The 23,862-nt window shown below is 32.4% G+C and overlaps 2 protein-coding genes across 10 annotated transcripts in view; one reads left to right on the top strand and one right to left on the bottom strand.

The window, feature by feature from the left end:
* Positions 1 to 1,692, bottom strand: part of Top2 (DNA topoisomerase 2) — a 100,841-nt gene extending 99,149 nt beyond the window's left edge. For all 9 annotated transcript variants that reach the window (XR_013884673.1, XR_013884674.1, XR_013884677.1 and 6 more), the window contains exon 1: positions 1,688 to 1,692. The gene's annotated coding sequence lies outside the window, so the exon portion shown is untranslated. The remainder of the gene's footprint in view (positions 1 to 1,687) is intronic.
* A 16,964-nt stretch (positions 1,693 to 18,656) lies between these two features.
* LOC145333579 (uncharacterized) lies at positions 18,657 to 21,347 on the top strand. Its single transcript, XM_080178739.1, has 2 exons — positions 18,657 to 18,989; positions 19,620 to 21,347. The coding sequence occupies exons 1-2, from the start codon at positions 18,808 to 18,810 to the stop codon at positions 20,359 to 20,361; spliced, it is 924 nt and encodes a 307-aa protein (XP_080034865.1). The 5' UTR covers positions 18,657 to 18,807; the 3' UTR covers positions 20,362 to 21,347.
* The last annotated feature ends 2,515 nt before the right edge of the window (positions 21,348 to 23,862 follow it).

Here is a 23,862-nt window from a genome sequence, read left to right as displayed (position 1 = left end):
GCTTATTTCAGTAGAGATACTGTCTAAAATTGCTGAATATTTTGTTTGCAGATAACAGGATTTCTGATGAACCTACACCCTAAAGAACTGGAGAGAAAAGTGTTATGGTTTACTGTAACAACATCAATCATACTATCAGCTGCAGCATCAGCAGCTGATATTTTAAAAGGTAGGTTATTATGCTTTTTTGTTGAACTTTAATGTTTCTAGTGGCTGCGCCCCTAGAAGGCTCTAGGGGCACCCAAGGTATGAGGGGATAAAGTCAAATTCCAATTTTTAAAAGCGAAGCTTTTCTATAATTAGGGTCGGTCCGTCCGTCCGTCCGTCCGTACGTCCGTCCGTCCAAGATAGATAGCTTTTATTCGTTAATTTAGGCATGTTAGAATTGTTCTATCGATTTCAAACTTTGCATGATGATTCCTGTAGTAGTTGGGTACGATTTAGAAAGCGTAGCAACTCTATAATCATTATCAGAATGTCCGTACGTCCATTTTAAACAAGTTGATTTTTCTACTTTTTAAACAACAAATTTTCAAGGGTTTTAATTATCCGTTTGATCTGATTTTTGGTATATTGATTCCTGGGACAACAAAGAACAATATTATAAGCGAAGCAACTCTATAATCCAATGTCCAAAAATGTAAGTATGTCCATAAACATTATCCTGTTTTTAAGCAGTTTTTCAACAAATTTACCTACAATTTTGATTCGACATTTATATACATTTATGTTCCGATTTTTCAGTTCAGATACTATACAAGTGTTAATGTCCGTTTGTCCTACCGTTTCAGTGCTTCGCTTTTATGGATGTTGTCATCCTTGTTAATTTGAGTTTTTAAAAAAAAAAGTTAAACATTTGGAGAGGGGCAATTTTTCACTAGGAGGGTGGGAAAAACCCTCTCCAAAATACTTAAAAACCTTCCCTGGACCTTCACTGTAAAGTAGAACCATATTGGTTAAGTGTTTAGCAAGATCCTTTGCAACAGACAAAAAGAATGCACTACTTTATAAGAGGACTAGCGGTTTCGCCCCTAGCCTCTAGGGGCTTTGACCCAAGAGGTGATCAAACATTTTTTGGCGAAAATCGTAAAAGGACCAAGAAAAACCTTCAGCAAAAAAAAAAAAAAAATGGTGGAGATTTTTTTGTTTTTGGGGTGTTGGGGGTGTCCCACCTCCCAAGAAAATAGCCTAAAACCACCACAGGACCGGTAGGTATATTCCCTGAAGAGTAGAATCCAATCGGTTCAGTGGTTACCGAGATCTTAAGGGAAGGACAGACAGACAGACGGACGGACAGACATCATTCTACTTTGTATTATAGATAAATGATTGATACTTCAATGAAAATGTACCAGGGTTTTAAGATTTTGAAAGTAATATAAATTCAGTGTTAATCAGTTTGATTAGATTCCTTCAAAGTCTTTTCCATTTCAGCTTAATAAAGCTTTCCTAAAAGTACAAATCCAATTTAAACCAACATGTTCCAACATATAATATTTAGGTTTTCGAGTGCAGCCTACCGAAGCTTATCTGTCCTGGTGTGAGAAGTCTAAACTACCAAGTTTTATTGGGACCAGTACTATTCTTATTATGGTCATGCTTTTCATCACTATGGGTACCACACAAGGAAATTTGCAAAATAGTCTGAACTTCAAAAAGATTGCTGAGGTGTAAAATTATTGGATCATTTGTTTTTTGATAAAGTTTTTATTAAATCCAAAAAAAGTTGGAATTTTTTGTACTATTTTGCAACTTGCAGGTATCATATTGAAACAGTATAAAATGAGTTGTTTTTCTATTGCAACTTTGAAATATCTGTTCCCTTTGATCAGCTTTTTTCTGTTGATTATAAATTTTTCGCTCATTGTTTTCATTCCCTATAATATTTTAGGATAGTGAGGCTATGCATAATTAATATTAATATTAAAATACCTGAATATTCATAAAGATTAATGTAATTTTGCTATAATATAAGCAAAATTACAGGACCTGCATAGTATTATAATAACATCTTTTGTTAATTTTCCAAAATTTTATCTTAGTAAGATGCAACAGTTTATCTTGTAAATAAATGCACATATTCCTTATTTTTCCAATCTATTACTAGTAAACAACCAACTTTAAAGTTATTTTCGCACTCAAAAATATTCAAATTTTGCTATAGATTAAAATCAATTTAGTTATTATTTAGAGATTGATATAGCCTCATTAATACTTTGCAGCCATGTTGAAAATCCCAACACCAACACTTGCAGCAGTCCTATGGTCGACCAGCTTCCTCATTGCCAGCTTCATCAGGTACTGGAAGGGCACCTTCTCCATTGCCAAGGATATCAAGAGGAGTATAGTCTTCAGCATGAGAAGATTTGCTCATAGAAGATTGAGAACTGAAGTTCATCCCTTGATTGTATAATGTACAAATGTATAAATGTTGAAGATTTTTTATTGGTCTAATTATTTGTAAAGTTGTAAAGTGCTCTAAAACAGTGGTCACCAAAAACTTTTCCCCCTTAGTATAACCTGTGTATTCTTAGCCATTTAAATTTTTGTTAATTAATCTTACAGTTTGAAAATTGTCAATTTAAAATATAAGTCTTCATGAAGATTAAAAATATGTTTTAGAGTATGTAATTTCTGAACTGTAAAACATTTTCATATCCTGTAAAATTGGTATTCTCGTTAATTATTTTGTTTGTTCACAAATTTATTTTGGTTTTTCATAATGTTGTAAAATTTGAATAAAGCTTGTGATTAAATTTTTTTTTCAAAGCTTGCTGTACAATTTAATCGTTTTTCTAAATTAAAATGTTTAAGAATACATTTTTTTGGGTCCCCCTAATCTAAATATTTGTATACAAAAACATACCGTTAAAATTTTGAATTAATTAAAACTGTTTTAAGTAACTACAAATCCTTATTGAAATGTAAGAATTGTAACAATTATTCAAATTATGATCTATAAATGTTTTACAGAGTGTATTAAAATCTGTGTTGAGCTGCCGAAGCTTCATTTAGCCGCAATTTTAGGCACAGCTGCATGATACACCGCATCAAAGCCGCACTTCTTAAACATAATTTTCAACCGCAGCCTAGAAGCTCTTTTACAAAATTTCAATTCTAGTGTGCCAATATAAACCCGAATACCGGATATCCGGCATTATAAATCAGCCAGATATCCGTATCCGTCCAATATGGCCCAACCCTAATATTTATGTATGCAATTCTGCAATTTTGACTTTGGAAGATTACTTGCTACACCTTTGTCCTTCATATGTTCATATGGCGGGGTCATGTACGTTTAGACGTTTGGCAGATAGCATCAACTAAAGTCGATAGATTTTTAGAAGACATAATCGATCACAGGAACATTTAACCGTGAACTGCACCAGATCCAATAAATGTATTTTATTTTGTATGTATGTATTTTGTATGTATTTGATATGTATGTATTACGTATATAATTATGTAATTGTGAAGAAATTAAAATATAATATCTCCATTAAATTATTTGTGAAAAACACACACTATAAAAAAATTTTAAATTCATTTATTATTGAAACTAGTTTTTCTTGATTTTTAAAGGCGAAGATTTCTATTATTAGGGCCAGTTCGTTCGTAACAGACAGCTCTAATAGTTAATTATTGCATGTTATAATTGTCCTTTCGATTTCAAAGTACAATTTATAAGCGAAGCACCTCTTTTATCAAAATCTAAAAATATAAATATGTCCATAAACAGTATCTTGTATTTAAGCATTTTTGCACCAATTTAAGTACAATTTTATTTAGACCTTTTCATTTAAATATATGTTAATGTTCTGTTTTTCTTGTTCAATGATTAAGAGATAAGACTAGGGGGCTAGGTGTCGCTTCGGGTACTAGACCTCTTCTCCACGCACCTTGGAACATACTTCGCTTATGATTGCAGTGTAAAGCGTCCATTCACCCATCAGACAACCAACTCTCTGAGATGCACGACCTTTGTCTGAGAAGTCCCAACTGTGCATGGTAACGAGTTGCGCCTGTTTTGGGCCAAGGCATTCCCCCCACTCTAACTATTTACGTTGCGCATCTGACATAGTAGCAGTGGGAACCATTTTTAACGTCTTTAGTTATGACGCGATGTCGGACCGAGATTCGAACCTATTACCTACCCGACGAAGAACGGATGCGCTACATGTTGAGCCACGGTCGCGGGTTTTGTTCAATGATTAGTAAGATTATTTCATATTCAGTAGTAGCAAAAAACCTTTTTATTTCATTGAACTATGGGCCAGGGGCGTCCAAGCTTTTTTTTTTGTGGGGGGGGGGTAAAATTTTGAAAATCCGGTACCCAAGGTTTTTTTTTGGGGGGGGGGTAATCTTTATTTCATAGAGACATTTTTAAAAAATTTTTTTTTGGGGGGGGTATAAATTGAAAATCTAAAATTTGGGGGGGTAATCACCCCTTTACCCCCCCCCCCCCCGTCTATGCTATGGGCTACAATCGTTCGTTCAGACACACCCTTGTGATGGAGAAACTGCGCTATAAAAAAAACACAACAGCAAAGACTAGAATTACGTGTTTGTAAACAATTAATCTTGGGACTTGGTGATTCAACTAACAAATAATTACTACCCTAGATTTTGGTTTGATGGGCGGATTTTTAAAAAGAATATAATTTCTTTTTCTGAATAAAAATATTTCCCCCCAAGGACTTCGAAAGAGGAGGGAGAGTAATCAGTATCCCCCACCCCTAAATTTTGTGTTAATATATTATATTCTAATGTAGACCTCCTCCGTCCCAAAACCTTTGAAAACCCTAATTTGATCCCCACAAAAAATAAAAAGGACATTTTGTTCTAGAGCAATCACTCTAGGGAGGCTGGTATTACCATCACCCCAAATTTTTTTAAAACATTCCAATGACCGATGCAAAGCTTACAAAAATTTTGATTATTTCATTCCTGTTACTTTTATATAAGGATGAATTTGAGATTTTAAGCTGGTCTGCCAGCAAACTAGGATACTCCGTGAATTTCTTACTAAATTTGCAAGAATTTATGATTTATCTTTTAAATACCTTTTTAATATACAAAATACCTTCATTAAAATATCCCAATATTTGCAAATTAGTATTTTTTCTTATTATCTTTAAATCATTCATCAGAAAGTTAGCTGAATCCCTCATATTGCATATGGATTACTAACAAATCCTTGAAGTTATTTTGGGTTAAGTAAAGGTTAGAAGAAACCTGCTGGAATTGTACCCTGGAGGGAAAGTACCCACAGGGTTAGATTAACCCACAGGAACTTAAAATTTTCTTTTCCTCACAGAAGTAAAAACCATGGAGTGGGGACAGAGAAATATGTTTGGGTAAAGGAACTGAAAAAAAATCATTTTTCTTCATGGATTTTTATTTTCCATTCATTTCTTATATTTATACAATAACTGCGTTGGAGAAAAAAATAACCTTAGTAAGTTTTTAAGATTATAGAACATATTTTGAGTTTTTTTCTTCTAAATAATGCTGATATTTTGTAGGTACTAGCATTTACAATATTGAATATTTCTTATTAGAACTAGGAGAATACCAGAACATTGTAAGTATTTTCAAATATTACTTTTTAGTAATTAATCAAATATACTGCTAAATAGGGTAAAGCAAAAAAAATTAATTTGATATTTGTTGAGATCTACAAAATGTATATAAAATATCACCTCAAAATTAAAAATATTGAGAAACATTGCTTTTAATAAGTATTATATTAACATTTTTTTTATATTTTTTAATGACTTGAAAACAATGTAATATTTCTTTACAACACGTTTTTGACTTTTTTGAAATTATTATTTATTGTCATATATTGATTTAAATATTCAAAGGGATAAGCAATGGTATATAGCTAGCCTAAAACCATCCCAAAATTTAGAATTAAAAAAAAACAGTCTAAAACCACCTCAAGACCACAGTGAAGCATCCCTAAAATAAGAACTCAATGGGTTCAGTAGTCTGAGTACTTTTTATTACAGAATTATTGTATATTAGTTCATACATAATTAGGGTTAATTTAAACAAGTACAACCCAAAAAAACTTAATAAAAGGGATGACCTAAAATTTCTATAGAAATACCAAATGTTTTATGAACTAGCCTTATAAATTAAAAAAATCCGCCCTTCATATCAACAAAAAATGATATTTTGTCCATTTAGCACCGGGGGGTCTTTTAATTTTTGCAAAACTAATCAAATCTTTTTTCTGGGGCAAAATTAACCAGGGAGGGATATTTCGTTGGAAAAAAATATATTTCTCCGAAAGCGTTTATGTCGTTGTTGAATTGCAGCATTAGCGTAAATGGAAACATGCCCACTTGCTGCAGTAGAGGTGTTGTGTTTGAGTATGAACAATACCACTTCAGACTAGAGACGTTAAACATGGTTACTACTGCTGCAATGTCTAGCACGTCACCTAAAAAGTAATAGCAGGGGGAATGCTTTTACCTCATACAGGCGGAACAGGCCGTACATATGAAGTGCCTGGTTATGTGATTAAGCTTCTAACAGACAACCAACACTTTGATTCCACGACCTTATTTTGGATGTTAAAACTGTGAATATTGCAACGAACATACCTAAGTTATAGAGTAGCTGCGCTATTTAAAAAAATATATTGATAATAAAGATATTCCTGTATTCGTAAAAAATTGGTGCTTCCTTCAAAGTGCCTATCGAGAACTGAAGCCCACCCCCTTATTTTTTATGTATTAAAATATAAGTGGGGAAGATGATCTTTTTATTCTTATGTCTAACTCCTATGGCAGGCCCTTACCCTGCAGGACCTAGAATTGCGTTGCCTAAACCCCCTACGAGGCTACAAAGTCCAAAAAATAACCTAACCTAACCTGACCTAAAGTAATAAATTAACAAACGAAAAACTACCACCCCATTAATGTATTTACATCTTTTTTCTAAATAAGGGAAAGGGGGGAGGGGGTTCAGTGCTCGACTAGGCACTTTGAGGGGATAAAAAGGCCAAAAATTCTTTTAAATGTAATAAGTGACAAAACTTCCGGTAATAAAAGATTTATATGCAAGGGAAATAAAAACAAGGTTGACAACATCCATAAAAAGCAAAGCTTCGCCAATCTAATATTAGAATGAATATCATTACCTATTGAGACGTAATAATTGACATTGCTTACCTAATCATGCTAGGAATTGTTACCTAAGAAGCAGCCGTACTGACCATGAGGTAATAAGAGTTGCTGCGCTTTCTGGGTTTCAAGTTTATAGGATAATTTTAACAAGCCTGTATTACCACCATATCCATCCGTTACGGCCTACGGACAGAATCCTAATGTATAAAACCTTTACTTTCAAAAATATAAAATTTGTTTAAAACTTCTAAATATTTTAACAATAAAAGGGAATTTTAATGTCAATTTGACTCAATTTTAAATATTTATGTAAGACTTGTTTTATATATTTCAAAATAAATAAAAATACCATTATAAGTTGAATATTTTAGATATTTATGATTTTTTACTGTTAGTGACACCGCCCCTAACCTCTAGTGAATAACCCTAACGCATAACAAACCCAGGGATTGGAAGGAATAAGAAAATGGACGGTAAATTTAAAAACAATTCCAAGGATGATAAACAAATTTACCTTTTTTGTAGGTTAAAATTATTATTGGTTATAAGTTTAAACACTTCTTGTATGAAACTAGCCAATCTAATTCAATTTAAGCACCCAAAGTTTTTGTTGACTCAACGAATAAGATAAGTAAGGAGGTTATAAAACTTTGGGTACCAGGCCAAATACAAAGTCAAATGTCCCCATTTCCCCTAGTTTAAACACTTTAATTTAAATTACATAATAAGATTCAAATAATTAAAAGAAAACAAGAACAGCTGTACTATTCAAAGCGTGCCTTGGCCAAAATTAAATAAATATCAGAAGGGGAGGGAACATTGCACTGTTTATTAAACTAGTCCCCAAAGTTATATGATAATTTTTTTTATTCGTTAGGCTTTTGGGACATTTTATCGAATTTTAATTGGTTGGTTCAATAAATGTCCTTAACTTTTCAACCAGTAATTTATAACTTCACGTCAGGTTTAATTTTGTGTATCATCATTGGGATATACATCAATTTATTGGCCATTGTCTTATCCCTTCAAATCCCTGAATAAATATTCATTTGTTGACAATATGTTGACTATTTGTTTTATATTATTAGGACAATGTTACTCTATAATTCACTTTGTCTGTCTGTCTGTCTGTCCGTTATGTTATAATGAAAATGCTATATTCTCGCCTGTTTTCAAAATTCTATGATTTTCATTTTAACATTCGTGGAAAATTGTCTGTAATGCTATGTTATACATCCAGCGGATATTAATCGGTTTCAAAGCCATACTGGAATAGTTATTTCTCGTATCGTACTATAAACGGCTTTCCGGAGGCACCGGCTAAAAAAAACTTGTTTTAATCTTATGATTGTACATTTCTATATTCGTAGAAAACTGGATATAATACGATGCTAGACATAGTTTTTTCGTATGGATGAGAACCGGTTCCTATCCACCGGATTCGAATGAATACGAGAAATGTTTTTATATCCTCGTCCTTCTATATTAGTATTTATGTTTTAATCACGAAACCTTTCCACATACTCAAAAGTATTATCTATAATACAAAGTAGAACGATGTCTGTCTGTCTGTTTGTTTGTCTGTGTGTCTGTTTGTTTGTAGCGAAGGATCTCGTTAACCGCTGAACCAATCGGGTTCTCCTTTACAGGGTAGCTTCTGATAGGTCCCAGGAAGGTTTATAACTATTTTCTTGGGGGGTGGGACACCCCCAAATCCCCCTAAAAATGAAAAATACCCCCTAAAAAAAAATTTTCTTTTAAAAACTAAAATTAAAATAGTGGGGTCGAATAACCACCCCACCCCCCAAAAATTTTTTAAAAATTTTTCTTTTAAAATTAATATACGAAAAATTAGTTTGATTAAACCTCTTGGGGCAAAGCCCCTAGAGGCTAGGGACGAAGCCGCTAGTAATTAATAATTTACTTACTTTCCCTGGACTTATAATAAGCTTCACAGTAAAGAAGAACCATTTAAGTCCAGCGATTAGCGAGATCTTAAGCTACAAACACACTTATATCCTGTTGCTGAAAAATAATGACTTCATTACATCTACTACCCTTAAAACAAAGAAATAAATCATATTGAATAGGGGGAGGGGGTTCATGTCTATTTCTAAGCTAAAGTATTATTTTTTATATTTAGGATAGGTTAGGTTTAACTTGGATGGGGTAGCCCAACTGGGTTAGGATCTCTCGAAGGTGGTATGCAAAAAGGACCAAAAAAAATCTTAATTTTTTTAACTTTGTCAAAACTTTACAAAAAGAAGAACTGAAACAAATTTTTGTGCTTTCCCTCCTGTAGATTAAAATTATTGGTTTAAAAGTTTGGACTCTACTAATTTGAAAGCAACCAATTAATATTCCATAGAATATGCAAATTCATTAAGCTAACGAAAATAACGTGGTTATAAAGCTTTGGGTACCAGTTTATATAATTTAAAGGCCAATGTCCAATCCCTCCCAAGTAAAATGCTGAACAAGAAAAGCGCGCAAATACCAAAGGGGCAAATTTTATTTCTTAAACATTGAAATAGTAATCCCATGACTTAGAAGTTTTGTATTAAGTTGACATAATCTGACAGCTTTAGATAGAATACCATTGCACCACCAAGGTTGTATATTAGGTAACAGTTTTATATCTAAACCATATAAAAACCTATATTATATGTTAGATCATAGATAAACGCAATAAATATAAATGTTCTAATGTGTTTGTTAATTAAAATTCAAAAAGTTATAAACCGTTGGTATATTACTATAGTTTAAATGTAAATTCTTCGACTTTATTCTATATTGTATTACAAGTTGCTTCACCCCTACCCTCTTAGGGAAAGAATTGGAGGTTAAGAAAATACGTAAAACAACCAAAATACATATATTAATGAAGCTTTCTTGAAGGTAAAACCGATTCGAACTTTATGTAGACATAAAAACCATAAACGTATATAATATATCGCCTAAAACTGCCCCAAGACATTTATGAAAAACATAATCCGTTCAAACAAACCTTTTTCGAGATCTTAAGTTTCAGACCTTATTACTTGATAAATAGGATCTTAGATAATTATTGTACAATATGCGCATTTCAATAATAATCTAACCTGAATACACAACCTTGACTGGGCTATATTATATTATATATCCCTTTCAATTCCTTGAAATGGTATTTCTGAAGAAAGCTCGGAAAATTATAGGCGTCGCCTCCTTTCCAGGGAGCCTAAGGGATAAGACAATGGACTAGATATTTATATATACATCCCTACCAATTATGAAAAACAATTTTACCACTTCTGTAGAAAAATTTTTAGTTGAAAAGTTTGGAACCAACAAATCAAGTTCAAATATCCAATGTTTTTGAGGCAACGCGGTTATAAAACTTCGGGTACCTATGTGTAATTTACAGCCCAATGTCCCCTCCCTCCCTGCGTTCTTTCACATGTAAGAATAAATATAAAAATAAAACTGGGACAATTGTGTACAGAAGTAGTGTAACAATTATTTTAAAAGAAAATCAATGCAGTATATGATCCCTAAAAGATATTGTAGGTAAAGCAATTTGGTTAAAAGTTCTATTATTTAAAAAAAACATATTTTGCTTGAACTTTCTATGAGTCAAGAGTAGTATAGTTCCTAACTTCTTGGTGTATTATTTTTTTAATGATAACAATTACAGCATGCCTTTTACAACAGGAATAAAAACATTTTAATTAATGAGTTTCAATCGAGGAAACACATATTTTTGTTTAAGCTGTATTGGAGAAAGAACAGTAGAGGGTAAAACCTCGTTGTAAATAGCATAAGAAAAATGTTTTTATAATACAAATAAAACAGAATAGTTTTTTACTATTTACGGTTAATATGCTATCCTCAAATCCCTTGATTGTATAGAATATTTTGTATTATACTGATGATTGATTTACCTATTTGTAAAATCTCCATTTTTTTATCTTTTAAGAAAATTGTAAAATCTAAAGGCTCTGTATTTAAAGGCGTAAGATTGTGACAGAAAAAGAGCTGTAAAAACAGTATAGCCTAAAATCCTATGGGACCTATGTAAAACTTTCCAAAAAAGGAGAACTCAGTTCAATATTTATTGCAGCCCTAAGCTTGAGACAAAAAAAAATTACTTTTGTATACAATCCTATTGTATAAAGTAGTAAGGGTTCTTTGTCTGAAGCTTAAGATCTCATTAACAACTGAACCGATTTGGTTATCTATTAAAGGTAATTTTCAATAGATCTTTGTGGTGGTTTTAGGATATTTTGTGTTCAGATTTAAAGCTTGGGGTGGTTTCAGCCTATTTTTTTGGCCGCTCAATGCTCCTTCAAATACAAAGTTCCTAGATGCTAGGGGCGCAGCAGCTTATAGATTTCTATAGCAATAGTAAATATTTAGAAAATCATTATTTATACTTAGACAACCCATTAAGAAAGGGATATTGAATAACATATAAACTTTTTGTCTTCCTCTTTTCTGTCGGACAAAATAATCCGATGTTAAACAAAATGTATTGATTTACTGCTGAAATCCCTAGGTAATGATTTTGTACAGTTATAAATTTAATTTCAATCGAAGGTGGAAGTTAGAATATTAATAAAATAGCAATATTTTGATATAGTGTCAGCATTAGCCACTTTTACTTAATGTCATATAGGTCGAGTCACCAGTTTAGACATTGATTTCTATCAAATTCAATATCTGGTAACAATCGAGGAAAAATTTGGAGGCAAACTAATTTTTCTGCCGATGAAATATCCCTTCCATTATAATAAATCGTCTGGAAGAAAAAGTTTATATAAAGTATTTTATATTTATATTAAAATGTTTTTAAATGAAATGTATAATTTTAGTAGCGAAGCTACTAAACAGTTCGAAATGACACTTTGTCCGCTCGTCAGTAAGAAACAGTATAGTGGAATTGTGATTTCTCCGATACATTTAAAAAACAGACGTCTATTTTTTTTGTGAAGATTTCCTATACCATTAAGCATTCAGTTTTTAATTAACTTGGACCGTATGTCTGTCGGTAATGCTATGAGGCGTTCATATTATTTGCCCTTTTAAAAACCTTGAAATTGCATTAAAAATGAACATAAAAATGCTTATACATAATTTGAAGCCAAGCTTGTTTGAATAAGAAAGAAGGGTCTCTTTTATCTATTTAACAAGTATAAACACATAACCATGGAGGGGGGAATAAGTAAATTTGGCCAGCTTAGAAAAAAGATTTTGGCTTGATTAATTTCAGAAAATTCAAAGGATGGGACATACGATGATAAATTATTGTACCCTCCCAATTATAGTAAACAATGTTACCCATTTTCTCCATTAATTGAAAATAGTTAGCGAGATCTAAAGGAACACACAAAAAAAACACCTCTGAATTATTTAAATAAAAACAATACAATTGTGTCAATAATGATTATTTTTGACTGGCGGAAAAGTTAGGGGTAGCATTGTTCTTTTTTAGATGAAGTATTCCTACAAGAAGTATATCCATTATCCATATACCCATGAAAAAAACTTACTCGCGCACACACCAAAAAATATAGGGGAAATTTCCCCCTAAATAGTTTAGTGTGCATTCGATTCCGCATATCATCACAACCGTGTTTCAATTTCGCAATTAGAATCAATCCTTATACATATAAAAGTTAACCGCTGAACCGATATGTTTCTCCTTTACAATTTTGGGGGAGGGTTCCACCACTCTCTCAAGAAAAATCACCCATAGAAAAAAAATATCTCCCCTTAAAGTGCCACTAGAGGTCTCTAGGGGCATAGCTGGTAATCCTGTAATAAAAAGTAGTAAGTTTTATTTGTTTTTCTGTAAAGATATCGAATACCAATAAGCTCTCCAGTGTCGGGAAACTTAATGTAGGTTACCGGATGGATTTAGGTTATTTTAACCTTAGATAAAATATACTTAGTTGAGTTTAACTATTATTTGCCTCTTAAAGGGTCCTTTGTGCTATAGAGGTGCAGCCGCTAGTGACATAGTGTAGATGAAAGAGAGGCAATAGTAGGGACAATCGATAAAGCAACACTCGTAGCTGGCTATAATAACGATGCTCCCTATCCCAACCCGACTTTTTAGCAAGCTAAATTGGCGACATATATTACCCTGTCAATAAATCCACTTATATCCTATATTAATTGTTATTTCATAAAGTGATACATTTGCGCGGAAAAGATTGCACATCAAATAGTTTAACAAGCAAAATTTCCCGCGGGTTTTTCTTCTTCAAGCCTTTTTTTTGTAATAGCCTCAGAAGAGATGGGGATAGACGTTCTAAGGAAAAAAAATATTTATTGGTTAACCATTCAGGGGTTATTTTTTTGTTTAAATCTTGGCGGTAGGGGAATTCTGTGCTCTTTAGGTACTTTGAAGGAAAACATCCATATTGCCTATGGTCCAAGGGAATTTATTTTATTGACAACAATGTATTCTTTATGCTTTCTTTGTTTAGGTTAGTTCTTGTAACGGAGCCCCACAGGGATAGTACACTGGAGGGATAAAGCCTTGCAGGGTTAAAATCCCCCTCCCAATGAGAACTATAATTATTTTTTTCTTCAAAAATTAAAATAAGGGGGACCCTACAAATTATATTCTTATTTCATAATTTTAGTCCCTTTAGCAGGATATTGTAAGCACGCGTCTATAGCGTCTAATTTTACATGAAAGAAAGATAAGCTTTATGGCTGGATCCATGATTCTTATATAGACTATAATTGCAGTAGAATATTGATAATTACATCTAATAGAAGATGTTTTAATTTGTTAACAATTTTATAAAAAAGTCATCCCTAACACATAATTGAATTAGCCCAGCAATTAGCGAGATCTTTTAATACAAACACAGAGAAATGTGAGTCCTTAGAACCAGTTTAAGGGTTTTAAGCTAGGGTAGCTTTTAAAAGGATATGGCATAGGAGTAAAAAAGTATAATGTTTGAGGGGTTTTAGGAAAGGTGGGGTGGCCTTTTTTTGTGACAAAGCTACTCTATAATTAAAAAAGTCAGCCCATCAGCTATGTTTAAATGGAAAAGTGAGTTTCTCTTTGCTGCTTTTCCAGATATACGGCTGATTTTTTGAAAAGATTCCTTACACCAATGAGCAACAAAAATATATTGAAATCTAAACAGTTGTGAAAAGTTTCTTGGGATTTTAATGACTTTTTGTACTTTGCTACTCATGGATGTTGTTATTCTTGTTAAGTAATCATTTTTTTTTTTAGACATTCAAGGAAAATATTAACTTTTTCTACAAAGGGGGGGGGGGAAGTAACCTGATGATAATCTCGTATAAAAAATACTTTTTTTGGGACAAAATCAATTGTTTTTCTGTTTTCTAATTTTCTGTTCAAAATTTACATGTCGTCATATTTTAATATTTCAAAATTTGATAAAAGGGCAATAATATTTTTCTATGATATATTTTTTCAAGTGGCTATTGTACTTTTTAATGTATAAAATATATAAAATAGGTGTCTGTCGCCGCAAAAATAAAAAAAAATTTGCGGCTGGTGGATCAGCATCGCCGGTTGACTACAGCAACGGCTGGTGTAGGAAGACAAAGTGTCTCAAAATTCAGCAAGGACGTCTTAAAAATAAGGAGATGGGAGTAGAAGTGGAAAGAAAACCTTAAAAAAAGAGATGGATAATTCCTCATTTTTATTACATGGCTGATTTTTGAGACACCTTGTCCCCCTATCGGCTGGTATTATATTTAGTCGGGAAAATTTAAGATTGCTTAGGCACCTCAGTTATATTTAAATGTTCCAGTTATCTTTTATAGTTTATTCTTCACACAATGTGCTTATTTAGAACTGAAAACCCGCCCCCTTATTTTGAAATAAATCTAAAATATGGGGGGGGGGGGGTAGTTTTTTTCTTTCTATGCATAACTTATGCGGGGCTACCCAGTATCCAATATGTCCTAACCTAAGTAATAAAAAAAACCGAAAACTACCCCCTTGTATTTTCGATTTATTAAAAAAATTGGAGAAGGGAAGGTGTCAGTGCTCAACAAGGTACACTGTGGGGAAAGTTCTGTTTATAATCGATGTTTATATTGGATGGACAACTTAGTGCGGATTTACAAAAAATGCGGCTGCCAAATAACGGCTGCCGTATCCTAAAAATTAAATAAAAAAAATTTTATGACTTATAATACTCCGTTTTTTGACCTTTAGATTAAAATACGGATATATTTAAATTTTATTTCATAAACAAAATGTTATTTTTGTTCAAAATAAGAACAAACAAAAAATAATAAAATATATACTTTTAGAGTACGATTTTTACATTACGTAAATTTCTAATTTAGACAAGGATGACAACATCCATAAGTTGTGAAGCATATAAAATGAACAGACAAAATGAATAAAAGAGAAGATATTTGGTTGATAAATTTGCAATAATTCATAGGAATCACGAAACCTTTCTAGAATAATAATAAAAAATATTTTTAATGTCTTTTTATGCACGACCGACAGACTAACGCACAAAGTCAATTATAATCTTGATGCTCATTGATACAGGAAATCATCACCATAAATCACAGTCTTCTATCTTCAATAGAAGCTGAGGAAATCGAATTTCCCTCATAGTGTTACGGTCGGACTGACAGACTAACTGATAGACAAAGAGAATTATAGAGTAGTTTGGCAGCTAAAAACATTCTAGGTCTATGAGAAAATTAGAGTTATTTTTGTCAAGCTTGTTACTTTTTATACAGTGAACACGGCTGCGCTCCTATCATCTAAGGTGGGGTATCTGTAGGGGTTAGAAAAATCATCTAAAGGTTTAATCTAAAAATTAATATCTTAGGCCCAAGTGCAGCTCCGCAAAATGGAAAACTCAATCGGTTCAGTAGTCAGGGAGATCTTAACAGAAAAACAAAAAAATTTAGATAGAAAGTAGTAAGTTTTTTGTTCTTTTAATTAGGATCTAGCTAACCGCTGAACCGATTAAGTTCTTAAGCTTTTTTTCTTTCTCATACTGTTTAGAAACTAGGGACCTACCCGCATGTACATTATAATAACTACAATATTAAAAGCACTAATTGCTGCTCCACTAGTCTCTAGGGAAAGGTGTGGGATGTCAATAATAGTTCTAGATATCCTATATAGATATAATTCTAATGATCTTGTAAAAAAAGGCTACTCCAATTGAGTATAAAGCCTCTTAAAAATGTATTGGGATGGTTTCTGGCTATTAATTAATAGATTAGTTAAAAATTTTGCCACCTTAATGTTGTTATGCTTTTTAAATGGATATATTATTACTGGGATCTTACACAACATTTTTATGTTCTTTATGAAAATGAAACACGCAGCGGGTTAAAATAACTCTTCTACCCCTTTTTCCCATTTTAGTCGAACTAGTTGAACGAACTGACCAATAAATGAGTTCCAAGTTACCAAGCTAATTTTTCCCTTGTCATAACATCCACGTATATTCTTCATCCGTTTGGTATGTAAAGGACATAATTGTTCTTACCTTTTTTCTTCTAAAATACGCTTGCATGTATGGAGCTATATAATATTAAAACAAGAAAAACCCTCCTAATCTTTTTTATGTTTCGTTTTATACTATATTCTCTTAGGGTGTACCTTCCCTACCGCACAATGTCAATTGTCAAAATAGCAAGTATTACAACTATAATATAAAGTAGAGTGATGTTTGTCTGTATGTCTGAAGCTTAAGATCTTGGTAACTGCTAAACCATTAGACTGTGCTTCTAAAGACCAACTTATCCTGTGATGGTTTTAAGCTATTTTCATGTTGGAAAGGCCTCTTTTGATGATTTTATTATGAGATATATGTGCGGATGTCAATGCACATCTTCTTCTACTTTATAATCCTTACTTTTACCCTGATGCCAAAAGACGTTGCTTTAAAATTGTAAAAAAAGCAAATTGCTTGTTTTATTAGTACAAGCGATAATGTATAGTTTAATTAATCCACAACCAATTCTTTTCCCAAAATCCATTTTAATTCTACCAGAGGTAGTATAAAACTCCAAAATTTATTAAGGGTGATTGATTTATCATCCATTGTTCTATGTGTAACTGCAGGGGTAGGTAAATGGAGAGAAAGAAAATAATATTCCCTCCAACGCGTATTTTAATTCATGCAAAAGTAGTTCTTTTAGAATTGAGGTTAAGTTTATTTCCATTTTAAAGAGCAATTTTTCTGAGGTTTAACAACAACACCTGCCAAATGCAAACACTGGCAAATAGTGCACATTTGTGCTGAATATAAACCAAGCACAAAAAGTCCCCCCTCCCCCCCCCATTCAAAGCTTCTCTGTCAAATTAACCCCCTTGCGCTCCATTCACCCTTGAAATATATCAAAGTTTTTTCAAAACAGATATGATTCAAACTTTAGCAAAAGCACAATAACATCATTATAACTTATGAGATAACAGAATAAAGATAAATAAAGCAGTAAACTGTAATAAAGTTTAAATATCAAGAAAGGAAACGTAAAAGCAACAGTAAAATGTAAAAGAACAAAATAATATAAAAAATACTTCAAGAAGTAAAGTAAATGAATAGAAGTGAGCAATGTACTTTAAAAATTAAGGCATGTATATCCTATTATATAAAGTAGTAAGCTTTTTTATCTGTAGCAAAGGATCTCGCTAATCGCTGAACCTATATGGTTCTCATTCACAGTGAAGCTTCTTATAGGTCCAGAGAAGGTTTATAGCCATTTCGGGGGAGGGTCTCTTCACCCTCCTACGAGAAATCAGCCCTAGCCCCAAACTTAAATGGGGGGGAGTCATCTGGCCTCACCCTACCTTAAGTGCACCTAGAGGCTTCTTAGGGGCGTAGCTGCTAGTTCAAAATATAAAGTAGGAATACTTTTTCTGTCCACTTTTTCTTTTTCTAATTTATTTTGCTATTTGAAATGTTGAATTATTGTATGAAACTAGAGTCGTGTGCCACTCAGCAAGGGGTGTAGGAGGGGTGGGTGGGGTACCCCTCACCTATATTTAATTATCCCCTTCCCGTTCCAACAACAAAATAATACATATTTTATTATCCCCTCCCCCCACCCCTTCTTGATAACCTAAAAAGTAGTTACCCCCCCTGCCCCCATTTTTGGTTGATTTCTAAACATGTAATTTCCCGTATTTGCTATTGCCTTTATATGTACATACATATGCTTTTCTTATTTCCCCCTTTTTCAAGCCTTTCACGACCCCCCTTCAACTTGCAACCCCCTTCCCCTGTTAATAGTGCCTATATGTTGATTTTCGGCGCGTGTTACATGTTTGTTATCGGTCCGTGCACGCGCCGGTCCCGGGTTAAATGTCATGCCAGGGGTTGCAACATCCATTCCCCCCCCCCCCCCCCCCCCGGCTTGCGTGAAACAGCCACCGTTTAAGCTACTCTCTAAGGGCGCGCCTACTACAAGGGCCGGGGTCAAAACACACCAAAATCTTCGGTAGCTTGATATTTACACTAATATTCTTCAAAGTCAGTGTCAGTAGCATTTTGGTAGTCTCGCAGAAAAGACGCGTGTTTGTTAGTTATAAAATAACACATATAAAATAGCATTTAGATGTTAACTAAAATGCTATAAATAAGAAACTTTTTTGTAAACATTTTTTGAAGATATTTTGTTATAGTGAACCCAAAAAAAACGTATAAAAATGGTGGCTAAGCGAAAAATCGCCTTCCACCCAGAAAAGGGCTACCCGCTAGAGCCACAAACTCCGCCGAAAACGGTGCGGCGTAACGCCCGTGAAAGGAACCGGGTGAAACAGATTGACATGGGCTTTGAAAAGCTCAAGTGTAATATTCCAGTCGCAGCACAGCAAAAGAAAATTTCTAGGTAATTTCATTCTATTTGATATTTAAAATTATTCTATTATGTATTGTAGCTATTTGTCTGTAGCTTACTGTACCGATTGAGCTCTCTATTTAAGGGATGGTTTTGAGCTATTTATTTTAAGATTCAGGTTTTGTTATGGGTTTAGGCTATTTTTCTCCCCAATCCTTATTCGAATACGGATCCTCTAGATGCAAAAAGCAAAAAGCATATATTTGGCCAATGCACCTTAAAAATATTATTTTGCATCTTGTCGATGTAAAACAGTTATAATCAAGATTCAAGGCAAAATATATTTGTTTGCATATTTTTGAAATTATTCAAATGAAGAATTTAAAACAAGATCAAAATCAATTTTAAAACTTTACATGCAAAAAGTTAGAGTCTAACAAAATTGGTTTTTAATCTTAAAATTTATAATGCGATAAATAACTAATACAATATTTTTCTGAAAAGAAATAAACTTATTAATATCCCTAATAAACTTTTTACTGATTAAGTTTTCAAAGAATATAATTAGAATAAAACCTTTTCTTGTTTACTGACAATAAAAATTTTAATCAAACCAAAAAATTTCATATGATAAAAATCTTAAATATATAATCTTTTTTTAAATTATTGTTTTTATTTTAGAGTAAAAATCCTGGCAAGCGCTGTAGACTATATCCAACAATTGCACACATTGCTCGCCGAACACGAGGTCATGTGCCGCCAAGGCGGTACCGGAACTGCCGCCGTCAAGCAGGAATCCATGTCTGTGGGCACACCGCGAGAATTTTTGAGCCCGCCGTCCACCCCCGGGCAAACACAGATACCCACTTCTTCCTCCGTTTTGTCAGCCGCTAACACAACAACCGGGCCGCATTTACAGCATGCTAACCGCAGTCTTACGCCGCCCAAGAGCATGTTAAGCCCGCCGATGATGGTTGGGCCGTTGGGCAGTACGCCGTACCACCACCACCATCCCGCCATGGCCCACCACGGGCACCACATGCCGCCGAACATGGGAGGCAGCGGCTGGCCGCACTATCCCTACCCAATGCCGCACAGTCCCATGAACGTGCACTCGCCGTTATCGCCATACACCGGCGTGTACAGCGACACCTCCTCCATGGCCAGCAGCGGATATTACTCCTCATCGCCGGCTCTTTCTACGCCAAAACCAGCGGCCGGTTACCGGGATTACTACCACCACCAATCGCCGCGCAGTAATCAGTCTTCACATTCGCCAACCGGCGGCAGCAGTTATGCCGGCGACCACACCACCGCCGTTGAAGTGGCACCGCCCCTGACACAGGATCCCACACCTTCCAGCACTTTCCAGGAGGAGGATGAGGACATTCTAAACTCAATTATTCAATGGGAAAAATATTAAAATTAATTTTCTAAAAAAATCTACAAAAGTTATTTAGAAAATTTATGAAATTTTCTTTTAATGACAAAGTATAAACAAATGAAGTCTGTTCTGTAGGTTCAAATGAAAACATTTTTCAACAATTTAAGAACAAAGAAAAAAAGGATGAAATGAAAAAAGATGAGTAAAATTACTGCTTACAAAGGAACTTTAACCTAAAAATATTTTAAGCTTTTCCTCTCATTTTATGTTTTGAAAACTCATTGTAAATGTATTTTTAAGAATTAGGTTCCTGTATAAGAACATGTGATATCTAGGTTTTTATAAAGTCATTCTTTTTTTTCTAAAAAGCTTATAAACTCATTATTATCAGAGAGTTCCTTAGAATTCAATTTTTAAAATAGTAATTTTTATAAATATCTTTTAACTTTGAATTTTAATTTTCTTTATTTTTAAAGTTTTAAAAACATTAAATTTACTATGAATTTTAAAAAGTTTTTAATAATGAAATGACTTATTGAACTAACTTATTATACATTTTAACAATGATAGTAATGTAAATAGTATAAAGACTAGAAGCTACAATTTTTACAATGATTTTACACTTTTTTCATGTTTATAAGCAACTTTTGTATAGAATCAACTGAAGAGGGATAATTTAATTGGAAGGGAGATAATTTTAAGTTTTTACTGGGAGGGAATTGTCAATTGGGGTTAAATTAATTATTATTTCGCCCTTCCCCCATTCTTATTTATCAGATACTAAAAAACTTTCATGGATTTTTCTTTTCATATCTTTTATGATTTTCATTTTAATTATGTTTTAATGGCAGCTTTAGAAAATTATTATTTTTTTATATTTATTCTAAAAAATCAATGCTTTAAATGTTTCGGATATTTTTAATGATTATTTTTCGTTAATGATCTTTTAAAGTTCTTCCAAATTTGTTTCTGTGAAAAGAATTTACTTTTTTGGCTGATTTAACATTTTAAATACGATATCTTTTATGAGGTCTTTGCTATTTCTTTTTCTAATTCCAAAATTGGTTTAACTTTGGGGTGTGGACATTGTGGGTGATTTTTTCATTTTTTGATACATGTTTTTAATTTTTAAAATAATTTTTAGTAGCGCCGCTACTCTATAAGTAGTTAAGTCCGTCTTGTCATTATTTAAAGTATCTACTTTGATTATTACAATCCTAAGAACTGAATATGGTTAATTTACTTTTTATGTTTTTATTCACTGACTTAATGAACCTTTTTATCTCAAAAATTTCTTTACTTAAACCTGTTATATATTTTTTAAAGGCTGTATAATTGCCACGCTGTATTGAATAAAGCAAATAACGAAAATAAATTCAGGGAGGGAAACGACAATGATGGTAAAATAATCTGCAATACATTCTACTACAATTACTCTTCAGCTTCTAAATGCAATTATTAAGAATTAGAGGCCGGATTAATCTACCATCCATTGTCCAATCCCTGTACCCCCTGGACAAAATTGTATTCCAATTTTGTGACAATACACTAAGCTAAACCTTCAATACCATTGCATCCACTAAAATCAATTTGGGACATCTACTTAAATTTAGAACATTCAAATCTTAAATTTTTTCTTCAAGAAATCGCTGTGTTTTATACAACGTTTGATTTGATATACATTCAAATCTTTATCTGCCCAAATTCTAATTAATTTAAATTTTAATTTCTCTCTTAAATAGGTATTTTTTTCAATTTGTGTGCAAAATTTGAGTAGATATACCCACTGATTTCTCTGCCTTAGTTACCAAAAAAAGACAACTTTTATTAAAATTAAATCATTTGAATATTATCAATTATATCAAGTGTTTATAGCGAAAAAGTAATAATATTTTTAAATAGGAAGTCTATAAAAGTGCCAACTAATTATTCTTTTTGGGTTTTAAATTATTTTTTATAATATTGGTCTGTGTGTATGTGGCTACTGGTTGGTACTGCATAGAAAAGCTCACACGCTAACCTATTCTTCTCAATACAAAAACCTTCTAAATTGAAAATTCTTTAAAGAAAAAATATTATTTATAATTGTATCTTACAATCCGTGTAAGATGTATAATTTATATATTTGCCGTCACGAATTGCAATCATTTGGGGACCACTTTTTTATTATTTAATATTTTTTCTTTGAGAAATATTATATACAGTGGGATATTTAATTTTTATTTTTGGGGGGTGGATGAGTTCAAATGTGAAATCCATATCGAATTTTGGACCATATTATTTCAACTGTACCCAATTTTATTGTTATTTTTATGGCCGCTTTTTTTTATTATTACACTGCACTAGCCAACAATTTTTTAAATGGTATAATAGAAAAATCAATAACTTTTTGAGATATTTTTATAAAGAAAACTTTGGGTGATTTTTGGGAGGGTTTGAATAATGGTGGCCAATGACCGATTTTTTTCGTTGTTGCAAGTATAGACGAACGCCTGTGACATTTTCCAACTTTTGTACAGCTTTTTAAATATGTACTTTTACTTAAAAGTTTGCTTATTTTTACTTTTTTCCTGGTGTTTTGCTTAATTAAAGGGCATTATTTATCAATCTAAACAAAAGCACATAAAAACAGAAAGCTGTAAAAAAGTATCAGAATTGATTTTAGGCGGCCGTTTTTGTGCAGTTTTGATGGATAGTGACACTTTTAGGCTCTTCCATCAGATTTAAAGCCTTTCTTCTTTTGTCACCAGCTTGATCCTTTTTAACCTTTTTTTATTCTTTTCTTCATAAGCTTTTAAGAAATTGATATCAAACCTTTTTTTCATGCTTTTAGAAGATTTTTTTCACACAGAAAAATTTTGGTGGATTTTTATTCAAACAGTCAATGAAAAATATTCTAAATTGATCTAATTTAATATTTAAATGATTTGAAAATTATAAAAATGTCGTGTCATGTCATTATAATATTTTATAAAACCTCTTTTGGTGATTAATGTGGACATGTATCAAATTATGAAACATTATCAATCACAAAAATACTAAATCACCTCACATAAAAAATGGGTTAAGTATTCAAAAAAAGTAAATTGGGACATCTTCATTTAAAATTGTAACAGTTTTTTAACAATGGGAATTCAATTAATAATCATTTTGACTTTTAGAAAAGTTGGAGGCAAAGCATTTTTTTCCTATTATCTCCTTATTTTATATTTTAAATTTGTTCAAAATATTTTTTTGTTGAAAAAATATCCCTTTACAAAGACCCGACCCTTTTTTGCTATAGATCCAACAATTAATGACTCTTAATAGATTGATAAAATACCTTCTTCATTAAGGTTTTTATAAAAATGTTTCAATAGAAGAAATTAATCTTTTATGTTAATTAACATCTTTTGTTTTTATTTAAAAGATCATTTGTAACGTTTTTTGATGGATGATATTTTCGATTTTATAGAAATAGTACAAATATTTTTATTCACTGTGCCTTATATGTATTTTAAACATTTTTACGCTTAATTGTGCATTATTTTTTTTGTTGAA

The sequence above is a fragment of the Acartia tonsa genome, chromosome 12, assembly GCF_053477335.1.
Source record: "Acartia tonsa isolate MP-2025a chromosome 12, ASM5347733v1, whole genome shotgun sequence".
Lineage (NCBI taxonomy): Eukaryota > Metazoa > Arthropoda > Copepoda > Calanoida > Acartiidae > Acartia > Acartia tonsa.
This window is presented reverse-complemented; position numbering and strand designations above follow the sequence as displayed.